The sequence below is a fragment of the Lissotriton vulgaris genome, unplaced genomic scaffold (assembly GCF_964263255.1).
Source record: "Lissotriton vulgaris unplaced genomic scaffold, aLisVul1.2 SCAFFOLD_683, whole genome shotgun sequence".
In the NCBI taxonomy this organism is placed as follows: Eukaryota; Metazoa; Chordata; class Amphibia; order Caudata; family Salamandridae; genus Lissotriton; species Lissotriton vulgaris.
The window spans coordinates 99,352-124,242 of NW_028251994.1; the positions used below are offsets into that span (position 1 = coordinate 99,352).

General features: G+C 47.5%; 1 protein-coding gene across 3 annotated transcripts in view; it reads right to left on the bottom strand.

Annotated features, from left to right (window-relative positions):
• Positions 1 to 24,891, bottom strand: part of QRSL1 (glutaminyl-tRNA amidotransferase subunit QRSL1) — a 197,787-nt gene that overhangs the window by 96,746 nt on the left and 76,150 nt on the right. Inside the window, exons 2-5 of one of the 3 annotated variants that reach the window (XM_086950965.1) lie at positions 8,904 to 9,063; positions 8,294 to 8,392; positions 904 to 1,000; positions 589 to 765 (exon numbers count right to left, since the gene is read on the bottom strand). In XM_086950965.1, coding sequence (XP_086807091.1) covers positions 589 to 765; positions 904 to 1,000; positions 8,294 to 8,392; positions 8,904 to 9,063 — 533 coding nt within the window. The remainder of the gene's footprint in view (positions 1 to 588; positions 766 to 903; positions 1,001 to 8,293; positions 8,393 to 8,903; positions 9,064 to 24,891) is intronic. The other 2 variants (XM_086950966.1, XM_086950967.1) reach the window with 2 other exon arrangements.

Genomic DNA, 24,891 nt, shown 5'->3' on the forward strand with positions numbered 1-24,891 from the left:
CCCACATCGGCATTTGCTGCTATGGTGAGAGTCACCTCTGGGGAACATCTCTGTGACACCAATTCCACCACACCTGTGCAGCATGGTGGACCCGATACAAACATTCTTGAATAATGGGAGAGGACCCAGAAATGGTCATCTTATTGCCCACATCCTCATATTGCTGGAACAGGATGCTCTGAGAAAGACCAACCACCATACAACATGTGGCAGTCTTTTCCAGTGCCAACACCACCAAAACAGTGGCACGCTGATTACCCTAAATCAGAGGACTGCTCTGCCATCATTTCCAGCAACAACAACACTGGATGGCAGACTTAATGCCTCAGCTTGAAGAAGCTCATCCATGGCTGTCAGATTTCTACCAGAAATTTGAACGGTCTGCGTTATGCCATGGAAAGAGGATTGAACTGCCAACATTTTTCAAGGAAATCCTGTTACTACACTACATTGAATGAGGCCTCTTATCACACCACCTTACTTGAAAATGTCTATTATAAGATTTTAAAATCAATGAGAAATCACCGCGCATAAGTGAAAGACCCAGTTGGTAGCTGGTGCAACACAAACAAGAAAAACAATTCTCACGCATAGCATGTGCCGGAGGACACTGCAGCGGCACTTCCACCCGAGCTTCCTCCTGTTACCAGCCAGTTTGTGTCTTCGTTCTCTGGATCATGGCTGGGCACCAATTTCTTCCTGTAATGCCTTGAATAACTCCATGGGTTTCGGACTGGTCCAAATATACTGTCTGTACTCCCTGACCTAATGTAAGAGAGGCAGACAAGACCAATTAGCATCAAAACTAAAGCATGGTAGTCAGCTAGGATTTATTACATTTACCGTATTAAAAATAAGTTAATGATAACAGCAACATGATTAAGAACAAAAGGTTTATTTTACCCCATAGCAAACTCATCCAGGTTTGTTTTCCCCATAAGCACTGCTCCCTGATCCAATAATTTCTGAACCACTGTTGCATTGTAGGGGGGGATGTAACCTGAAAAAGAAATATTTACATGCTAGTTGTTTTTTTTTTTTGGTATAATTTTTATTTTATTAAAGAAAAAGAACCAATACACAAGGCAATAAGACAATACATGCGGACATGTGTTCAAGGAGGAGTGCAACTGCAAGACGGTATAATACAAAGCTCATTGATGCAAAAAAGGGGGGGGGGCAAGTGGGGAAACAAAATCAGTCAACATAAGTTACACATGGCTGGAATGTCGGATCGGGGGGAAAGGGAACCTTCCGAGGTCTCCACGAAGGGAGGCGCGCATATATTAGCTTAGGATTCTGGTTGGAGCAAGACCTCTCTTTGAAAACTCAGGCCAAAAAGAAGGCTGGTACCTGTGTAGGCCTACTTCGCTCAGCTCGAAAGATTCTCCCCCTATTCCCGACACAGTCCCAAAAATTGCTCATTCAAGGTCTCATCTTATCCAGATTAGACTACAGCAACGCCCTTTTCATAGCTGCGCCTGAATCCACTATTAACATCCTTCAGCGAACCCAAAATGCAGCAGCGAGGCTGTTGACAGGCACCGCCCGGAGAGTATCAGCAAAACCAGCGCTTAGAGCTCTTCACTGGTTGCCTGTCCGGGAAAGGATCAAATTTAAGGCTCTATGTATCACTCACAGATCCTTGCAGGGTAAAGGGCCCCCTATGCTAGGGACAATACTCTACCCCTATAAAACTACCAGGTCCCTGGGCTCATCTCAAGGCAACTTGGCCACTGTCATAGAGTCAAGAAGGCCCGCACTGGAGGGTGACGTTTTTCGGTCACGGCAGCAACCCTGTGGAATTCTCTGCCAACCCGGATGCGAATTGAACCGAACTATATGAAGTTTCGTAAGCTGCTGAAGACATATCTTTTCCCACAATAATTTTAAAATTCATTCCCTTCACCCCCTCCCCTCCCCTCAGTTTTCCATTGCACTCTCAGCGCTGGGACGCTCCTGGGCAGCCATGTGCTTTATAAATCCTTTTTCATTTCGTTCATTCATTTCATATTTCCACGGTAAGAGTTCCACTGGCTCCAAATTTTATTCCACTTCCTGGGTCTACCCCGTGCCATATACACAGTCTTCTCCCTGAACATGCACCAGTCCATGTTCTCCTTCCAAGCCAGAACCGTGGGCGCCCGCTGGGCGCCCCACAACTGGGCGATGTCCCTCTTGGCAATCATATTTCCAAGGGTCGCCCACTGCGTCTGCACCACATCATAGTCATTCGGTTCCCAGACAGGCAATAAGGCCACCCCTGTGACTCTTTCCATAACCGCATGTACACGATTCCAGAACACCACCACCTCCGGACACTCCCAGATTATGTGGAGGAAGGTTCCAATCAATCCACAACCACGCTTACACAGCCCATCCCCTGAGTAACCCATATGCATCAGGCGCGGGCCCGTGACGTATATCCGATGTAAGATTTTAAGCTGAACGAGCCGGAGACGGACCGGAATCGCGACCTCTTTAGGCGAGGACAGGGCTGACTGCCAGTTCTCGTCGTCCAGCTCCAAACCGTCGCTGGTCCAAACCTCCCTGAGCCGCACCAACAGATCCGTTCGATTATTAATCAGTTTCTTATATATCAATGAGATGGTGCTGTCGGGAACGTATCCGTCAAGCACCCGGTCTTCCAATGGGGAGGATTCGGGGAGGTCGGTACCCTCAGGAAATATCGAGCGCAATGCGTGGGTAATCTGTACATAACGGAAGAATTCCCTATCACTCAGCTCATACTCCACCTTCAATGCCTCGAAGGTCTTGATTTTACCCTTGACCCACAAATCATTCACCTTACTAATATCAATCATATCCCACTTTTCAAATCCTTTCGTCTTCCACAGGCAACCCAATCTTTCAGACGCGTAAAGCGGAGTCGCACGGGTCAGTCGATCCCTCCATCCCATTGCCGCGTTGGCATCATTCCACACTCGTACCGCTATCTTGGTAGGTCCCGAAAGCCCCCTTCCCGCTGCTTTGGAATAAAGGGCCTTGCAATAGTCCCCACTCCGCATGGAAGGGAGAACGTGTGGGAGAAATACGGGCTCAGCTTTACTGCCTGAGAACGGTTGGCCAGAAAGGAGGCAAGAAGTTCTTTGGCATTGTTCTGGATGCCGATTGCGGAGACACGGTCGATCAAAGTGGCATGATCGACCGTGTCGAAAGCCGCAGATAGATCCAGCAGTATTAATGCTGCCGCTCCGCCTTTATCTAATGTCATTCTTATTTCGTCTGCTGCTTTTATTAAGGCTGTCTCGGTTCCGTGTCCCTGTCTAAAGCCAAATTGGGTATCGTCCAGTAAGTTGTTTTCATCGATGAATTTGGCAAGTTGTATATTCATTACTTTTTCGAATATCTTTGCAGGGAAAGGGAGACAAGCAATGGGTCTGTAGCTGGATGGGGAGGCGGGATCAAGGGTGGGTTTTTTCAAAAGTGGCTTGATGATGGCCTTCTTCCAGACTGAGGGATAAGAGCCGGTAGTGAACATAGTATTACAAATATTCGTCAAGGCGGGGGAGATGGCGTCAGGGATGAGGTTCAGGATGGAAGGTGGACATGGGTCCAGGGGTGATCCTGCTTTGGTGCTAGAGATTAGTCGAGAGATATGTTTCTCAGAGACTGAATTGAAGTTGCAGAAGGAAGGGACGTTGATAGGTTCAGATTGTTTAACTATGATGGTTGAAGGAGGTTTGTGAAGAAAGGCTGAAAAAATAGAAGTGACTTTGTCCTTAAAGAAATCTGCAAGGGAATTGCAGAGGGATTGGGACGTGTCAGAAGGGGGGGCGGGGGGGTTTGAGAGATGATTAACTACTTGAAACAGTTTTCTTGCGGAGTTTTGGGCCTGATTTATTTGGGAAGTATAGTAAATCGTTTTTTCTGAGGTGATGAGGTCTTTGTATTTGGATAGGGTGCTTTTATATGAGATTTTGTCAGTAGGGTTGTAGTACCTCCGCCAGTGTCTTTCCAAATTTCTGCAATGTTGTCATTGTAGACGTAGGGTTTCAGAGAACCATGGGGCAGACGGAGATTTTCTGTTGCGTTGGGAGATTTTGGGGTGTGCCAGTTTGGAGTATGCTGTGTCCAAGATGTTGAGATAGTTGCTAGAAGCTAGTGATGGATCCGGTTCCATTGTGTTTATGCCTTCGGTCAGCATCGAGGCAAGATGATAGGTATCGGTGTTTTTCCAGTCTCTTGATGAGATAGGGGAAGATGGTCCTATTTGAGATGGAGGGGACTATAGTCCAGTTGTTTGAGACTAAGGGCATGGAGTTTATTACGAGTAACACCTAGTTCCAGATCGCTTTCTAGCTCAGTTATCTCGGTCTCTAGACGGACCACCTCCTCATGTTTCTTTTTCTTGGACTCAGCGATTAACAATAGGGCCTGACCTCGGATAACTGTCTTGAACGCCTCCCACAGTGACCCAGAGGAGGACACAGACCCCTCATTCTCAGCAAAGTACTGATCCAGGGACTTAATCAATTCAGCACGAGTTTTGGGGTTGCGAAGGTACCAAGGATTGATCGGGGCAACTCGTCCCTCGACACCCATACTAGTGTCAATCTGAAGCCATAGTGGGGAGTGATCTGATATACCCCGGGCCAAATGCCTGATTTCCCTGATAGAGGAGGCCTGTGCCGCCGGCATCAAAAGATAGTCAAATCTAGAGAGACTACCGTGGGCACCGGAATTGAAAGTGTATTGTATCTGTCCCGGATGCATCAATCTCCAGCAATCTACCAAACCCCGTTTCTCCAAAAATTCACTCAACCAAGACTGTGACCTAGGGAGGTCTCTGGGGGGGTAGCGATCTACACCACCGGAGACTACCGAATTAAAATCTCCGCCAATCAACAGGATACCATCCGGAAGCCCCAGTACCACACGCCCAAGCTCAGCAAAAGTTGAAGTCTGTAGACCGGGCGGGACATATACAGAAATCAACGAGATAATCCTCCCCTCCCTTCCCACCTCCCTGTGAGAGCGGCGTAGCGCCCCCCTTCATCGAGGATCACTTCATCTATTTCCAAGGGGAGAGAGTTTTTGACTAAGATGCCCACGCCCCTAGAGCCAGTGGGGAACCCAGAGTGTGCAGCGAGACGATATCCTTGCCGATTCATAGCGTGACAAGTATTTCCAATTAAGTGTGTCTCCTGCAACAACACAACATCAGGGGAGAGGCATCTCAGCAGTTGCAACACTACTCCCCGCTTTATCCTGTCCCCCAACCCATTTACATTCCAACACAGTAGTTTCAGCCCACTAGCCCCATCCCAGAAATGAACGCAGAAACCACCCCATAGCGAACACAGTACCCAGATCCGAAAATAGAACAATACGTTGCCTTGGGAAAAAACAAAACATACCCAAACTCCCCCCTCCACCCCAAACATACACACGTTACAATACCCCCCACCCTGCACCCCTGCGTTAGACTCAAAAGCCACCCTAACTTGCAGTGTGCCTGTCGCCCTAACATTAAACTAGTCTACAAAAAGAAACCCAGAGGAGGAAAGAGTCCCACTCCCCCCGCCACTCTCGGGTATGTCACTATGAATCGCCTAAGTATGATAGACGTCAAACCAGCTGTAAAGTATGATAAGTGTTCTGAAATCAGGAACCACATTGTCATTGTCATTCTTAATCCGGCACGCCACCCTCCGCTCCACCCGAGTGTTCCGTTTGATCACTCCGCATTGGTAATGTGTCCAGCCAGTCACTCACACTCTCAGGACGATCAAAGAAAAACGTCCGGTCCTCATATTCGACACGGAGCCTGGTTGGGAATAGCATTGCTTATTTCAAATCCATGTCTCTCAATCGTCGCTTCACCCCCTGAAACCCCATCCTCTGCCTCTGAAAAAACTGGGTAAAGTCTGGTAGAAGCTCACCGTTGCGTTTTCAAACTTCACGGGGCCACCTGTCTGCGACGTCTGCAGGATAGCGTCTCTGTCCCTAAAGTTGAAGAGTCTGGCGATAATCGCCTCGATGGGGCACCCGGCTTTGGCCTCCCACCTGGCACACGGTGCGCGCGTTCTACAGCAAAGAATTTGTCCTTTGGGGGCAAGGTGATTTAGAATGAGATCTTCTACAAGGAGATCTGTAGCAGGATTTTCCGATTTTTCAGGGACCCCAATAATACGTATATTATTGCGTCTGGCCCTATTTTCAAAATCGTCCAGTCGATGAGACATGAGGTCGTTGGAGGATCGCATATTGCTGACCTCTGCCTGTAGGTCGGAGACATCGGTAGTGAGGTTGGAGGTCTTCAGATCTAAGGATTTGACCTTCTCATTAGTCTTTGATAAGTCAGCTCTAATCAAGTTGACGTCAATGGCCACAGTGTCGAGGGCGAGAGCCTCATATTGCTGGCCAATGGAAGTCTTGATACCAGCAATGGCGCCCATGACATCCTGTAGAGTCAGATCGGTCGACGCAGCCGGGTCCTTCCTTGCCTCATCTAGGCTCTTCGTGGTGCCACCGGGGGACCCCTTGGGATGGGTGTATCGATCCATGACATTCGTTTGAACGATTCCCCCCCCGAAGGGGTGTCTTGGTTTTTCGCTTCTCGTTGTCGGGCCTGCCCGCCATGTTGGGCAATGTGCCCCCGAGGGGCCTGTGAGACCTGGTGAGAATGGCCCTTCACGGTCGTCCCGCCGGAGTACTCAAAGGCAGGCGCCAGCAGCTCGCCACAACGTCTTTCGCGACCGTTGGAATACAGTGGAGTCTCAGAGTTCTGCCAGACCTCGGGCAAACAAATCGATCTAGAGGTGGGATATGGCCAAAGACCCAGAAACTAAACCGAAAGTTAACTCTGAGGCAATGAGCAGTGCCCCGCTGGCCGTTGTTGTTCAACTTCTGCCTGGGCGTCTCGACGACTCAAGCCCCAGGCGTCGCCATGGGGTGGGCCTCAAAAGTTCAGAGTGTCGTAACTGCGGTTCCCGAAGTCTGAATAAATTTTTGAAAGCAGCTAATATATCAGCTGAGTTTCATCTCCAGTAACCAGCCTTCGTAGTCAGGATGCCGATCAGGATATATGCGAAGGGTGGCGAGGGTCTCGGGAGCCCTGTGCTCATGCGGCCATCTCGGATGCGCTCGAAGCTGCTACAAGGATACCTACCCACTCACAAAACCACAGTAAAAATGCAGTTTTAATTTGTGCATGTCACGGCAATCTCAGTTGAAGTTCAAGGCTATTGGATCATTCAGGATGTAGACCTAAGTGAGAGGGGAGATGCTTGAGTCTGAATTTGCCCTGGATTTAATCTTTTATGGGGAATTAACAGACTGCAGATGGCCACATTTAGAAAACCAAAACATTCTTACATTTCTGCCTTAGGACTCCAGCTCACTTAGGACCAACTAATCTTCGACATGGTGTCCAGTGGGGGAGAACATCCAAATCAACCTGTTCCTAATGTTCATATGTTTTTTCACACCCAACTGAGCTTCCTTGGGCTTTGAAGCTATCCAGGGTTTAGTAACCCAATTTATCCGAAATCATTGACCGATTTGCATTCCTGAAAGCATTCAGATCACAAAACTGTTATGTATTCCTATTCATGTATGAATCCAGAAGCATTTCCCTGCGATAATACAAATGTACACGATATATAATGCCACAAACTAGTGGGTTTTTTACAAGACTCAAACTATCATCATTTAAGCGACTTGCAAATTCCACCACATGATTGGAACTTCTCTCTCATAGAGTACATTTATGAACATGGGAAAACCCACAAGTGTGGCCTCTTGTCGGTATTGAACAAAGTAGGCGAAAGTTCAGGAATATCAACACATGCAGTTTAGACAAGCTTGTAGGCTTGGTGTTTTCAAGTAGCTGTTGCAGCTAGTTTGCCAAAGCGAAGCACACACAAAAACATGCTGCTTTAAGCAGCAGGATTAAGAGCCTTTATGTGTTGCAAAGACACCCATCATTTTATGATAAGGAGAAGAGGTTTTTTATTGGAGAAAATGTGCAAAAATAGTTTTCTGCATACTTTATGAATGCAAAGTTTTCCACCAGGTGGAAATTCCACAAGCGTAAATCTTTCTTGGGTACTTCTGATAATTGCTTGGAAATTCCATAAAAGTCTAAATACCAATTTCAAACACAGAAATAACTCCCTGGATGGAAATTTACATATTTCTTGGGCTCAGACTTTGGGATCCGGACAGTCACTGAAGACCTCTAGATATATACATTCAGAAAGGACGCCAAGATGAAAAGTTAATGGCAGCTATGGAATTATACATTACAAAATAAACTCAGCTGTACCTTTCAGCATCTTTGAAGCGCATGTTGTCTCAATTCCAGCAGTGCTGAAGTTGTCTTTCACTGCAATGGGAACTCCATCTAAGTGTCCCAGAGGCTGACCTATAAAGGAAGAAAAACCACTTAAAAACAGCCTAACTCCACATAGGAGAATAAACAAATGGTTTTATATAATATTAGTATAATATTATATATATATATAATGAACAAGGTATTGTGATATACCGTAACGTGTGGGCTTTTGTTATGCTGTATTTGGCCATATATTGAAACTTGAAGAATAAAATTAACTTTGTGATTTAAACCCTGCTGGTGTGCGGCCCTATTACTTCCGTTGTGGATATTGAGTTACGGTGTGGTTCGACCGCGAGGGCTACGCACCCATCAAAGAAGCGCCTGATGCCGGGGTATAGGAACCGCCTTCACCTTGCCTGACAGGGTGATTTGTGAGCAGATAAAATTTCTTTGTTCATCATTTGGCAACACCTTTATACTTTTCGTAAGCAAGGAAAGTAGTTGATCCTTTTCAAAAAAGTACATAAGCTTAAAATACAAACTTAGGCAGCACAACAATTCACGCTGAAGATAACTAGAGTAATCTACGGAAATGTACCTCTCCTATACCTCTTGTCTGCCTCCTTCGCCTGCTTCAAAGCGGTCTCTTCCGTCACTGTGATGTAGGCATTAAGACACTTGGCTGTTTTAATGAAGGCGAGGCACCTCTGACACACCTCGGTTGGACTGACTTGCCCTTTCTTTAGAGAAGTGGAAATCTAAAACAAAAAAAGCAAAAGATGTATACCTGGCCTCCTGCCCATCATCCTTATAACACGCATTTGTATAGATAGTAATAGACCTTCGGCTGCCTGAATGGGCCTGTAGGCAATATCAATACATGCATGATGGACAGGTACTTAGGTCTGGCCTAGAAACACCTTTATTCGCTGAGATCTTTTTGAGAGAAAGTGTGTGTGTGTGTATGCATAGCACAAAGAGGGGCTTTTGGTTAGGTGACTTCATCCATACAGCATGGAGAAATGACTCAGACCAATTTTGAGCTATTGGGTCCTCTTACTGTGAATTACGGCATACTGCCTTTGAACACATATATATTCACTGAAAAAAACAGGTTTCAGGGACGTTATAGTTAGTTGGACATTTCACTAGTGCAAAACCAGAGAAATTTGGCTGTTATAGTTGGTTGACCTAACTATAACTCATGCCCCCGCAATGCACTGCTGATAACATCACATATTACATCATTCATGACATGGTCAGTGACATCATTGATGACATCTCATGATATCAAAGTGATTCCGAAAGAAGGGACAGAGGTGCAGAAAGAAGCAAGAGAGGTGCAGAAAGATGGATGAGGGGTGGAAAAAGAGGTGAGAAAAGAACAGAAAGAAGCAACAAAGACAGAAAGAGGGAAGTGGGTTGGAAAAAGAGGCAAGAGGGAAGCAGAGAAGCAAGAGGGGAGCAGAAAGAAACAAAAGAAGTGGAGAAACAAGGAACAGAGGTGCAGAAAGAGGCAAGAGGAGTGCAGAAAGAGAAGAGGGTGCAGAAAGAGGCCCAAGGTGTGCAGAAAGAGGCACAAGGGATGCAGAAAGAGACACAAGGGTGCAGAAAGAAAAGTAGTGAAGAAAGAACAGAGGTGCAGAAAGAGGCAAGAGAGGTGCAGAAAGAGGGAGGAGGGGTGCAGAAAGAGGCAAGAGGGGTGCAGAAAGAAGCAAGTGAGGTACAGAAAGAGGCAACAGAAGTGCAGAAAGAAGTAAGATAAGTTCAGAAAGAAGTGACAGAGGTGCAGAAAGAGGCAAGAGGGGTATGGAAAGAGGCAAGAAGAGTGCAGAAAGAATCAAAAGAGGTGCAGAAAGAGGCAAGAGAACTGCAGAAAAATGGCAAGAGAGGTGCAGGAAGAGCAGGAGAGGTACACAAAGAGTCAAAAGGGGTACAGAAAGAGGGATGCAGAAAGAAGCCAGAGAAGTGCAGAGAGAAGCAACAGAGGTGCTGAAAGAGGCAAGAGGAGTGCCGAAAGAGGCACAAGGGGTGCAGAAAGAAGCACAAGAAGTGCAGAAAGAAGCATCAGAGAGGCAGAAAGGGGGAAGTGGGGTGGAGAAAGAGGCAAGAGGGATACAGAAAAAAGCAAGATAGGTGCAGAAAGAAGGAACAGAGGTTCAGAAAGAGGCAGCAGGAGTGCAGAAAGATGGAACAGGTGTGCAGAAAGGTACGAGGGGTGCAACAAGAGGGACGAAGGGTGCAGAAAGAGTCAAGAGGGGTGCATAAAGAAGCAAGAGAGGTGCAGAAAGAAGCAACAGAAGTGCAGAATGAGGGAAGAGGGGTGGAGAAAGAAACAAGAGAGGGGAGAAAGAAACAAGAGAGGTGAGAAAGAAGCAAGAGAGGTGCAGAAAGTAACAAAAGACGTGCAGAAAGAAGGAACAGAGGTGCAGAAGGAGGCAAGAGGAGTGCAGAAAGAGAAGAGGGATGCAGAAAGAGGCACCAGGGGTGCAGAAAGAAGCACAAGAAGTACAGAAAAACACAAGATAAGTGCAGAAAAAAGCAACAAAGATGAAGGAAGAGGGGTAGAGAAAGAGGCAAGAGAAGTGCAGAAAGAAGCAACAAACATGCAGAAAGGGGGAAGAGGGGTGGAGAAAGAGGCAAGAGGGGTGCAGAAAATAGAAGAGATGTGCAGAAAGAGGCAAGAGAAGTGCAGAAAAAGAAAGAAAGGGGCAGGAAGAAGTAACAGAAATGCAGAGAGGCAAAAGAGGCGCATATAGAAGCAAAAGTAGCTTGCACACCATTAGTACCATTATAACACCCACCTAGGTTTACAAAGGACGGTCCACCACGCTGTAACACTTGATGCTGCATTTTTGGTAAGGGTTGATCCATTTGAGCTAGAAACAAGGCTTTTTTTGTTCAAATCTGCAGATTAGGCAGCAGATGATTAATTATGTGGCCAATGCAGAAAATGCACAACTGTGCAAAAGTTTGTGCAGCCAAACAGTCGTATAATTCCAGTGGCCTTGCTCAAACCTCTGACTAGGTCCAGAAGTGCTCTTCAGTGATTCCTTTTTTTTGTCTCATTGAGTTCAGAGTTTAGCTTCTATGGAAATGAAGAAGACTAAACCTGAGGTTACCACTCCACCACAGACTACCATACCACATAATTACTCTCCATAACACATAATCCCACTCTACATAATTCCTATAAATAAATACCACATACTTTCCATCCACATAATTTCACTGCACAACTTACCACATAATTCCACTACACACAACGTACATCCACTCTACTCCAAAAAACATTATTGAAAAACATTTACGTTTACATTACCAATAACTCTAACCCTTGCAAGTGCGAAACCTATTAGATTGCAAACCCTTCTTTAACTAGTAGTTGCATTTGCAGAGTGGTGGAGAAAGGGTATTGGGCCTCCGACTAGCGCTCAGAAATTTCCCTGTATAGGACTTACAGGAGGTACCAGGAGGGCTTCTTGTCCCTCAGGAGTAAATTGGACTTCATCCCCCCATCCCGTAGTCTGCCAGTAGGTGCCTTTGCAGAGTGGTGGAGAAAGGGGAGCATGGCCTCCGAAGTCGTCTTAGCAATCCCACTGTGTGGGACTTACTGGAGGTAACAAGAGGGGTAGTTGGCCCCCAAGGACATCCTTGGGGGCCAACTACTTCTCCTATTACCTCCAGTAAGTCCCACACAGCAGGATTGCTAAATTGTCCTAGCAGGCCACGCCCCCTTTCACCACCACTCTGCAAACGCACTTCCTTGCTCTCTCTTGGATGGAGATTAAAGTCCCCTTTGTTGCTGGGGGTCCTTAGGGGCCAACTAGCCTACCCGATACCTCCAGTATTTCCCAGATAGTGAGATTGCTGAAAACTGGACACAGGCCACACCCCCTTTCTCCATCACTCTGAGAAATGCCCCTCCTGGCGCTTTCGAAGTTGGGGAATTAAGTCACCTTGAATATTGAGGGTCCCTGGGGGCCAACTGGCCCATCAGGTATCTCCAGTTAGTCCCACACAGCTGGATTGCTGAGAGTGGTCCGAGGCCACGCTCTCTTCTTTACACCACTCTGCAAACATGCCTCCTGGCGCACTGCTATTTGGGGGACGAAACCCACTTTAGTCCTCGCCCCACCAGCAGTGCACCAAGAGGAGCGTTTGCAGAGTGGCCTCGGACCACTTCTCAGCAATCCAGCTGTGTGGCACTTACTGGAGGTATCTGGTGGGCTAGTTGGCCCCCAGTGACCCTCAGTATTCAAGGTGACTTAATTCTCCAACTTAGAACGTGCTAAGGAGTGAGTTTGCAGAGTGGTGCAGGGAGGGGGGCAGGGCCTCCGGCAAGATGCCAGCTTAAAAAAAAATATAATTTCTTTTGTGTTGCCCCCCTTCTTTCAATCTGTTTTGGGCCCTCTGGACCCCATCCCGCAGGGACTGCACAAAAAAAACGGGAAGGGGCGTTCGGCCCTCCATCCCCCGGGGGCATGGCCAGACTTGTTTTTTTTATTTAATTAATTTGGTGGGGGCCGAGAGGCCCCCCTCCTAAGGCCAATTATGGCCCCAGGGACCACATCTCCCGGGGCCGGCCTTTGGCTTTTTAACACATTTTTTTTTTAACTACCCCCCTTCCCTGGGCCACTATTGGCCCGGGGACCCCATTCCCGGGGCTTGGCCATTATTTTCATTATTTTTATTTGAGGCGGGGGCCACGCGGGCCCAGACATTTTTTTTTAAAGGGAGGGAAGCCATGTGGCCCCCCCTCCCAGGCCACTTCTGGCCCCGGGTATCCCAGCCCCCGGGGCAGGCCCTTAGCATTGGGAACCATGGGGGCCCAATGCCCCCGCGGTCCCAGCTGGCTCCCGCAGGAAGCAGGCTCCCCACCTCCTGCGGGAGCCGCCATTGCTTTTCAGCAAGGGGAGCTGCTGACATGCAGCTCCCCTTGCCAAAAGCAATCTGCTTTGCTTCATGGAAGCGAGAGCAGGTTTTCTTCTCTCACTCCCAAAAAGCAAAGCAGGGTTTGCTAGGATAGGACGGGAGCTTGGCTCCCGCCCTGTCATAGCAACGGCAATTTCCTCGGGTGGGCACCCCCAGACATTGCAGGAGCCAGCCCTGGGAGGTTGGGGGTCCCCAGGGCCTACAAGGGCTCCAGGAGGGGGTGAAGATAGCCCTGGTGGTGGTCCCCACGGCCCGGGGGTCAGTAACGGACACCCGTATTTAAATAAACAGTGCCCCGGGGAGGTAGTGGTCTCCAAGGCAGTGTAAGGGGGCTCGAGCCCACCCACACTAATTATTTTCAAAGTCCCAGGGAGGTGGTAGTCCCCAGGGCTTGTGGGGGCCCGCGAGGCCCCCCACCCTAATTTAATCGAAGCCCCGGGGAGGTGGCGGCCCCCAGGGATTGGGGGGGCCCCCGCTATATAATTCCCCAATGCCCCCGGGACCTGGTCCACCCGGGGGCTTAACAATAACAACCCGGAAGCACGCGCTTCATTTTTTTTTTTCCTCAGCCGGATTTGCGCAGTTAGCTCGAATTCGGCTGATTTTTTGGGGAAAGAATGCTTTTTTTGGCCCTGGGGGTCCTTGTGGGACCCCCTGAGTAGGCCTAGCGGGTCAGGGTGTTTCTACCCTGCCCGCTTTTCTTGTTTTTTTTAATGTTTTTAACTGTTTTCTTGTGACTCGGTTACAGAGTCACAAGATGGCTGCCAACACATTCTGGTTTGGAATGTTGGCAGCCAATCATAAGTCAGCTCGTGCTAAGGGAGGAGTCGTGACTCCTCTTTGATGCTCAGATATATACATTTTCTTTTTATTTCTCAGCAACTAAACGGATTTACACCATTTTTTTAAAAAGCACACTTTCTAGACCAAATGTAAATTGTAAATTGATACTTGTATAGCGCACTACTCAGCCGCAAGGGTCTCAAGGCGCTTGTACGAATACCGCTGTGGAACCCATCCTGACTTTCCCTGTGAGGCGTCCACTCCTGGGCACCCCCAAGGTGGAGGCCAGGCATCCTTAGCGTTGTGGGGGCTGTTGTGGAGATTAAGCAAGCTATTGCCCAGAGTTGCAGAGTGGGACTCGATGATTGGAATAGGCACTGAGGTGAGAATTATCAGGTCCGTGGAATTTTTGAGCCCAAGACCCGCCGAGGTGGGGAATTGAACCCTAGTCCCGGGCTAGACCTCTGCATCAGGGTCTGCCGCTCTAATCATTGAGCCACACTTCTCCCAAGGCCTACCTTTTTGCCAAATTTCGTGTAATTCCGTTCAACAGTTCAGGCTGTAGCCGGTTTCAAAATTCCTATGGAAAATAACATAGGGAAAACGCATTTTGGGACCCCCTTTTTTCCTCGGTCCCTGCTTGACGAATCACCCTGAAACATTGAAAGACAGGAGCTGACATGAGTGAACCATTAGTTTAGAAAATTTTGCGAAGATTCGTCAAACAGCGCCAAAGATAATGGTAAAAGACTAAACGCTTTTTTAATAGAAACAAGGTCCTATCTACAACTACCTACTGGCAATCGCCAGTAGGTAATATATATATACACACACACACACGCACACATTATATTTAAATATATACACACACACACTTCAGCACCAGGATTTCTTCAATGTACTCCTTAAACATAATATATGGATTCAACAATGATTTTTGGTGTTGTTTGCTTTACCAATGTTTCTCGTTATTTTGGCGATGGCACCAGTAGGCATTACTTCATTGGTTTCCTTTTTTAGGGCTGGCCTGAACTTTTGTGATTAAAAGAAAAAAAAACATTTAGATGATTTACTGAGAAAGTGGTTCAGGCCTTGCCCACGTGTTCATTTTAACGAGTACAACAGTTGATTGGCCAAAAAGTAGTGTGCTTCCACTGAAAAAAGTGCTTGCTTTGGAATGTTGTAACTTGTGGGAAAGCGTATGCTCATCACAGCAGATCTAAGTTGGTTATGGTGACCAGCCAATGGTCAATGGGATAGGCTTAACCTGCTTATTAGGAAAGTTATCACACAGGCAGCAGGCCTGATGTATATGTTGTGAAAGCCATACATAAAAGTCAATATGCATTCAAGAATCGATTGACATTAGTCTGTTTTAAAAGCTGCAAAGAGGTATTGTGTTACATGGAATTTCACAGTTTACCACAGTAAGTAAATGTTTTGGTATTGGTTACTTTGGTATTTACACTGTGAGCATCCTTGACAGACCTTCTTAAGAAAGACCATATTTTGCTTTGCCAACAATATTTTTGTGTTAATTTGTAATTTTATGGCTGTATGCCCGATGGTTGCCATTCTGTCCAATGCCAAGGGCCCAATTTGTATATTACGGAATGTTATGACAAACGCAGCAGGTCTGGCTTATTTATTGTGTAAAATACCTGCAAAGCCAATAAGAATTTAACAAAGTATTGCCATCACACAGGCAATGGACTGGTATTGGTTACTTGAAATCACACTGATTACCATAGTAGTCAAGGATTTTGCTGCTAGTCACCCCTCTGACAAACCTCTAGGGTAGAACATTTTCACTATGATAATCCATGTTAGGCCTTTTGAAAGAGGTTTTATATTGTTTTGCCAAGAGAAATGTTGTACCTATTAGACATGTATGTAATATATATATGCCACCCTGGTTATTGTAATATTGGAAGATTGGGAAACGTTATGTCAAATTCCATAAACTTGGTCTATGTGTTAAGAAAATGTATAACAACGCAAGCAGGACTGGCTTATTTATTGTAAAAATATGTTTTAAAGGGAAAAGGATTTTAATGGTGAATTATAACACTGTGCCAAAACCTGTAGGAAGGCATTTTGTTACATGGAATCTCACAAGATTACTGGTGTAGGCAAGGCTATTGGTGTTGGAGGCCCAAATGAACATTCCTTGGGCATAGAAGATATGCACCATGATAATCCTTGGTAGGCCTTCTAAGGAGGGACTTTATATTGTTTTAACATCTGTGTGACAACATAAGTCCAGCCTGTATCTTGTATCATGTTCATATACACCTATGTAATACAGTGTTAGCAATCATTCATGTATCCCAGAATGTGTTAACAATTTTAGTCAAATACAAATGTCCTCTCGTAGTTGTTTAAAGGTTCTTGTGGCATTGAAGAGATTTGTGAATTTATGCGACTCTAGTGGGCCCTTAAAACACAGGGCTCACGGTGGTACCTTGGCACATTTCCTAGCAGTACAACCTCACTTTTAAATGTAGCAAGTGGAAGACGGCTCTATGGAGAATAATGAATCTAGTATGGAGTGTATATACAAGATCTTCTTTTCAAGGACATCATTCAGCACTTCTTCAGAGAGAAGGCCCTTCGACCTGCTTGTTACATAAGCTTTAGCTGAGAGTAACACATTCTGGTCACATGATTAAGCTACATTGACTTGCATTGAGAAAAAACATATACATATATACATATACATATATACACACATATACATATATACACACATATTATATATATATATATATATATATATATATATATATATATATATATATATATATATATATATATATATATATATATATATATATATATATATATATATATATATACACATTATACACACACGCAGGAATCCCTTCAGAATGAGGCCACAGAGAGCAAGGATTATTTCAACTGTTTAATGTCAGCATGCTGGCAACTGGCACCACGGAGCCCGTACCTCAAACTTCAAACGCCATCAATTTGAAATGGATTAGCGCGCCCACTTGGGGAATAACACGCAACGCACTACAACATCCAAGAGGCCTCAGTCCTGGCCACACCCACGAGGGCAGGTGTTGAAGATTTAAGGTGCACCAGCAGCCGCGCTAATCTTTTTCTTTTGAAGTTTTCGCCATTGAAGAAGGGATTTTCATTCCCAAAACGCGTCTGGCGTTTGAAGTCTGCGAGGTACGGACTCCGTGGTGCCTGTTGCCAGCATGCTGACATTAAACGGTTGAACTAATTTGTGCTCTCTGTGGCCTCATTCCGAAGGGATTCCTGCGTGTGTGTGTAATATACATATATACATACATACATACACATATATACATACATACATATATATATATATATATATATATATATATATATATATATATATATATATATATATATACTGTTTTCATTTTTAGGAGTTTTAGCACTTTGCTCCAACTGACCATTTCTAGCGAGAGACCTGGCGAGTTAAAATGACAATTGTCCTTGATCTTTTGCTCTGATGCTTGCTATTTTGCATTAAACATAGTTGGATATTAGGCTTCTTCACGCGACGTGTTTTATTTTTTACAAATGTAATTTTGTACTTTTATTATAGTATACCTGGTGGTTGCCTCGCCAATGATAAAAGCCATAGACCTCTTTGATTCACTGGGAAAAATTAGATGCCATAGGTCTGACCTATTTAGTAAGAACGTTCCAACAGGCAGCAGGCTTGATGCATTTATTAAGAAGAGTATATGTTAAATCCAATAGGCCTTTAAGACTCGATTGTTATCACACGATGTTGAAGCCTGCAAATGCCTTTTGATACATGAAATCTCGTAGATTACCATTGTGGCCATGGATTTTGGTGCTGATTACCCACTTTGACAAGCTCTAGGGGCAGAACATTTACAATGTAATCATTTTTGCTAAACTCTCTTCAGAAAAACTAAAATGCTTAGCTGTCTGGCAGGATCTTTGAATCTCCTTTTTTGTTTTTTGTTTAACATGCGCACACGAGTTACATCACCTATGGCACCCACCTACCTGAAAACAGAGAAAGGACAGACTCATTTAAAGACTTCAGACACCTGCACACATAAGAACACTTCATCCCCACTGTCAATCACAAACATAAGAGCATCATCCATCACCTTTGAACCACAACTGTCTTTGCACATAAGGGAAGGGAACCCATATAGGAGACCATAACCCCATGTACACAGATGAGAAACTCATATCACTTTCCACCACAGAACCTTGCATATAGAAGAGCACATCCCATCACCTATCAACTACCTCCACATATAAAATCACCTACACCATTAAAAGACCACACCATCTCCACAGAGAAGAGAACATCGCTTCAACTATGGCCAACACATCCGAGCAGACTGGAACACCGAACAGAGCCACACATAAGAGCACTTTGCACCATCTCAAGCCACAATCATCAACACACAGAGGAGCATCTCACATAGGGGTGTGGCTTGGACGCCGATGGGGATGGCGGCGCGAGCTCGTAGCTCCGCGCCTGATCCCGCAATTCTCCTGATAAGCCTCGCCTAGGGGTCGCCTGCGGCGCTGGCACTCTGATCGAAGCACCGGGGGCGAATCTAGAGCACACTTTTGAAGAAGCGGAGACTCAAATGGCGTATGGAGAGCCGATTTCGGTGCAGCGGTCTATGGGCAAACTGGCGGCAGTCCCGAGCCGGGGAAAATGAAAGCAGAGAGGCGAAGCGATATGAGGGGATAAAAACAGTGGCCAGCGGCTGGAGAGGCGAGCGGAGGAGGGAATACGCCCAGTAAAGGACAACACCCGAGGCTAGGGAAGAGTGGAACCTCCCGTAACCTCAAAGGACGACGATCGCTGGTGTGACGCCTGATGCCTGTGATGGCGGCCGTGTGGGGAGGACCTCCTTATCCGAGTTGAGGCGGCCGCTAGTGAGGAGGGCCGGACAGCGGAAAGCTGAAGCGGGGTTGCGAGAAGGAGCGCCGACCCTGGGCCTGCGCAGGTGCGGGATCGTCTGGAGCCGCCGGTCACAACCCATGGCGACCGGTAACACAGCGCTGAGGCCCCGTTAAATCCTCGTGCCCCTGTGCAGCGCAGTGACCCGCGGGGTTGACTATAAACTTGAATAGAGGGGAGGCGCTGAGGGAACCACCCCCGAAGAGCGCAGTGACACGGGCTGGCGCCCAATAACGCGACCGGCAACGACTCTCCGGCGTGGCACAGTTGGACCATTGAAATCGCAGGCACCCGGACTGAAGGAGGGGGACGGCGCCCGGGAACAACACGGAGCGGCTCCCTGAACGGAGGTGAACATCTAATTACAGGTGCTGGCACGCCTAATTGGATCTCCCGCAGTTGCATAGCAATTACAGTGCAACGGTAAGGGGCCCATTCGAACATTGCATCTGGGGGGTGAGGAGAACACACTGAAGGGGCCTACCAGACAAGAGAAGGCTCGCGAGCCATTGCCTCCCTGCTGGAGTGAGGTGGTGACATATCTGGCTGTGCTCGCTGTCCCACCGACAGAGGTCACATCTGATCAAGGACAGACATTTTGTAAGCGGAAGTGGAGCCCCCGACTTGAGGACGCCGGGAAGGTCATCTCGACCCACTGCTAGGTCCCAACGGCAAACAGCGCGCTGGGGCGGAGAGGCCAGGACCGGAGCGAGGAACAGCATACGAAGTAAGGGAGACGGCCTGACATACGGGCACACCGGACGACTGCCGGGTGATTGCCCTTCCGAAGGTGGAGTGGGGGGAGACGCAGTGGCTTGCGGGCAATTCCACCTCCGGTAGTGGTAACTGCAAATCAAAGAGTGGACAAGTTTGTCGCAAACATAACCTCGGAGGAATACCGCTCTGGCAATCGAAAGAAGGACAGGCGACCCGTCTGGAGACATACAGAAAACAGTGATTTTGGTGATCAAGATGGCCGCGAATGGCCGAGACCTGAAAGTGAAACAGGGGCAGGATCAGGCGAAAGGACCGGAGACAGACCGCAAGGCTCAAACTGACCTAGAGGGTTCGGCGCAGGAGCAGAGACTGAATAAAAGGTTGGATGGAATTCTAGAGGCTATCACAGCAACAGAGGAGTCCTTACATCAAGATATTGCACAGGTCGCCAAGGGACTGGGCCTCTTGAGGGTGGATCACGCCAAGTTAACAGATAGGGTGAAAGAAAATGAGCTACTGCTCCAGGAACTCAAGCCTGCGGTGGTAACAGCGGAACATAAGCTAAACGATATACTCCATCGCTTGGCGACACTGGAAAAGAGAGCGTTTACCTGTGAATTTCCCGCGTCATTTGAGAGCTAGCTTTTTTGTCTGATGCCCGATGGAGCTACCTGGTTTAGCTATAGGGGAGACAGGTCGGGGTTTCCCTCCTGGGACGTCACCTACCCAGTCGGTCTTTAGCCAGACTTCCTTTTGTCTCTCTTGTCGTCTCTTCCCGCTTCCTCCCTCTATTTATATCTCTACCTCTCTCCTCTCTCAATGTATTGAGACTGAACTATTTTGTCTGATGCCCGATGGAGCTACCTGGTTTAGCTATAGGGGAGATAGGCTGTGGATTCCCTCCTTGGTCGTCACCTACCCAGTCGGCCTTTAGACAGATTTCTTTTCGTCTCTCCTTGTTTTCTTTTCCCCTATCCTCCCTTTCTCACCTGCCCTGTTCCCTCCCCTCTACGCTCCGGTTATTTTGCCCCCCATGTTATTTAAATGTTTCCCATTGAGACCTAGCTATTTGGCCAAAGCCCGCTGGAGCTACCTGATAGCTATAGAGGAGATGGGTTTTGGGATTTCCCCCCTCAACCGCCACCTACTCAGCCGGTCTTTGGGCAGACTTTCCTTCGTCTTTCTGCTGTATCTCCCTCCCATCCTGTTTTTCTGCGAACCTCTTCCCCCGACACTTGACACCGAACTTCTTTGTCTGATGCCCGATGGAGCTACCTGGTTTAGCTATAGGGGAGATGGACCGTGGATTCCCTCCTTGGTCGTCACCTACCCAGTCGGTCTTTAGACAGACTTCCTCTCGTCTCTACAGTTGTCTCTTCCCTTACCATCAAGTTCTCACCTCACCTACCCCCCACTCCTTTTCTCTCTCCTTTCTCTCCTCTCCTACTGTATTGCTGATTTTTTGATGTAATGTGTAATTGTTGATCTTTTTTCTGTTATACTGTTAAACAACATTGTTTCACTTCCTTCGTCCCTCCTGTCGTCTCCTCCCGCATCCTCCCTCTATTTATGTCTCTCCTTCTCCCCTCTTCTCAATGTACTGAGACTGAACTTTTTGTCTGATGCCTGATGGAGCTACCTGGTTTAGCTATAGGTGAGATGGGCCGTGGATTGCCTCCTTGGTCTTCACCTACCCTGTCGGTCTTTAGACAGACTTCTTTTTGCCTCTCCATATTGTCTCTTCACTTTTCCTCCCTCTCTCACCTCCCCTGCCCCCTCCACTACTTATCGCTCTCCTTTCTCTACCCTCCTAATTGTATTGCCTATTTTTTGGGGATTTATTGTGTAATTGTTGAACTTTTTATGTTACATTGTTGATTCTCATGTAAAGCGCTCCGATACCTCCGGGTCTAGCCAGCGCTATATAAAACTCTTTAAATAAAATAAAATAAAATAAGATTCCGAAAGCCAAAATAGGAGGAAAAACGTACGGGTCGTAGGTTTACCGGAAAAAGTTGAAGGGAGTGACGCAGTTGCCTATATGGAGAATTGGTTCAAGACAGTTGTGGCCCCGGAGGGCCTATCCCCCTTCTTTTCTCTGGAACGGGCACATAGGGTTCCAGCTCGGCCGCCTTTGCCAGGCCGCCCGCCACGGCCGGTGGTGGTAAAGGTATTACACTTCAAGGACAGGGACCTGCTAATACAAAGAGCGCGTTCGACAGGTCCTTTCCAGGTGAACAACAGCTCGGTCACGATCTTTCCGGACTATACACAGGAGGTCCAAAAGCGTAGATCCTCTTATTTGGCTGTGAAAAAAGAACTAAAAGATGAGGGAGTACAGTATTCCTTACTCTTTTCAGCTAAGCTGCGAGTGATCATGGACGGATCGACCCATTTTTTTCAGACTCCCCACAAAGCTTGGACCTGGCTTGAGTCGTACAGAGCTGGGACGAACCGCAGAGGTAGAGGAGAGAGAGAGAGGCAGAAACCTGCCCAGGTGCGAAAGTCACAGTGCATCCGCAAGCGAAACAAACTTAAGAGGGAATTGCAGGATGATCAAATGGCGGCGGACAAGAATGGGGCTCTGGCAGCAACTGCAGTGATAACGGGCTCGCAACGAGAAAGGCATTCGGTGGGATCAGAGTCTGACGAAGAAGAAGGAAAGTCTGGGGGAGACCTCTCTGACGTGGATGGCGCTGGTGGACCATTAGTCACCCCCCAAACGGCAGATGGGCTCTTTAATGAGTGATGATTTCGGATATGGACCACGTTGACTAACTCTGGTAGGATTGTTGACCCTGGTGCTCTGCAGAGCAGAAGGCACTGCGATGGTCCACTATATGGGATCATGGGCGTGGGGTGAGGGCGTGGTCTGCCCCCGGTTGGCCTAGGATGCCCTCCCATTGCCCTTAAGGCCACCTGTAGTGGCGACTACAGAATAGAAGATTGGGTGTTATATTGGACGTTTGGATGGGGGCTGATGATGTGTTATTAGGTCCTGTTCTGGGGGGGGGGGGGGGGTTGAAGTTTTTGTGGGAGTTTTTAAGGGGGTTTTGGCTGAGGGGTGCTATAAGGTGCATGCATATCTGGTGAGGCGTGGTATTCAGATAGCGCTGTTGCAAGAGACTCATTTAACCAAACAGGAATGTATTGCATTACAGAGGAGGTGGCATGGCCAGGTATTAGGCACATTCTATTCTGCGTTTGCAAGGGGAGCGTTGGTGTGGGTGAGAGCGGGAGTCCCTTTTCAGGCCACGAACCATATGGTAGACCCTGAGGGTCGATATGTAGCGGTAGAGGGGAGGCTGTAGGGCCGTGATGTGGTTTTATGCAGTGTGTACGCTCCCAACACGGATCAGGCTTGCTTTTTTGAAGGGTTATCTGGTTCGTTGGCCCATTTTCTGGCCGGTCCCATAATACTGGGGGGGGGGCTTTAATTCCATTACAGATGTATTGTTAGATAGATAACACCCGCCACTGGCAGACTCCCCGATGCGCAGACTGGCTACACACAGGAAGGATTGGCAAGAGAGGTGGGGCCTTATTGATGCGTGGCGAGAGCAACATCCTGATTCTAGGGACTACTCATTTTTCTCGGCACTACACGCTCTACATGTGCGGATAGATTCTGTATTGTGCAATGGTCCATTGGCCGCCATGATAACATACATGGAGTATTTAGCTAGAACCATCTCAGATCATAATCCCTTGTTGGTATCTGTTCAATGGCAGCGAGTGAGATCAGCGGTCCCCACATGGAGGTTGCGGCCTGACACCCTGGAGGACCAGGTGTTCAGCGATACTGTCCGTCAGGGTATTGAGCGTTATTTTGGCGAGAAAGAGGGTTCAGCTACTTCTAGGTCAGTGGAATGGAATGCTATGAAGGTGGTGGTGAGGGGCCTCTGCATGGGGAGGTTTTCGAATGAGAGAATGACAGTCCTGGCTGATTTGGAGAAAGCGGAGTGTGTATTAAGGGATTTAGAACGGCAAAGGCCTGAACGTCCGGAATTGCAGGCCAGGCTACAGGAGGCGAGGGAGTTGGTTGCTACGGAAACAGAACGATTGCGGTGCTATGATTATAAGTTGTATATCACCAAGGTGCATGCGGAAAGGGACAAGGTGGGTACGCTGCTGGTGAAACTTGCTAATCCAGAACCTAGAGGGAGCCCACTCATGAGTATACGGGTGGAGACGGGAGAGGTGGTTTACTCGCAGCCCGAAGTCCTGTCGTGTTTCTTGAAATATTACTCGACTTTATATGAAAGTCAGCTGGAGGCCGACACCTATGAGATTGAGACTTACCTGGCGGGCGTTCAGCTTCCGGTGCTAGATGACGATAATGCAAAGGAATTGGGGGTGACATTACGGTATCAGAGATCAGGGTAGCCATTAAACAGATGGCTAGGAACAGGACGCCGGGGGTTGATGGCCTGCCGATTGAATTCTATGCCAAATATACAGATGTTTTGGCACCCAAGCTGCTAGAAGTATACTCCGAAGCCCTGGAGATGGGATGACTGCCCCAATCGATGAGGGAGGCGCTGGTGGTCCCCTTGCAGAAACCTGGTAAAGAGGCTACAGATGTTACGTCATATAGACCGCTGTCTATGCTGACGGTGGACTATAAAATTCTAAGTCGTATCTTGGCCACTAGACTGTTGCCGCACATGACGACACTCATTCACACGGACCAATCGGGGTTCATTCCCACTAGGAACACCTCCATTAATATCCGCCGTTTGATACGAATATTAGAGAGTCAACTGGAACCAGAGCAAAAGCCAGCGGTGCTGACGGTTGATATCGAGAAAGCTTTCGATAGCCTAGAATGGGTGTACCTTGATAAAGTACTAGAGAAATTTGGCTTAGGTGAGAGATTTGGACGCTGGACGAGAGTTCTCTACTCTTCTGCGACAGCTAGGGTGAGACTGGGATCTGTGATATCAGCTGATTATCCAGTGCGTAGAGGGACGAGACAGGGATGCTCGCTATCTCCTCTATTATTTACATTGGCAATGGAGCCGCTGGCGGCCCAGGCGCGGGTAGGGACGATGTACAATGGGATTGGCAATGTTGGTGGGCTTCACCACATATCATTGTATGTGGACGATTTGTTGCTGTACTTGGAGGATACGAGAGTGGCGCTGGAGGGTGCAGTTGCGATGTTATCAAGTTGGGAAACTGTCGGGCC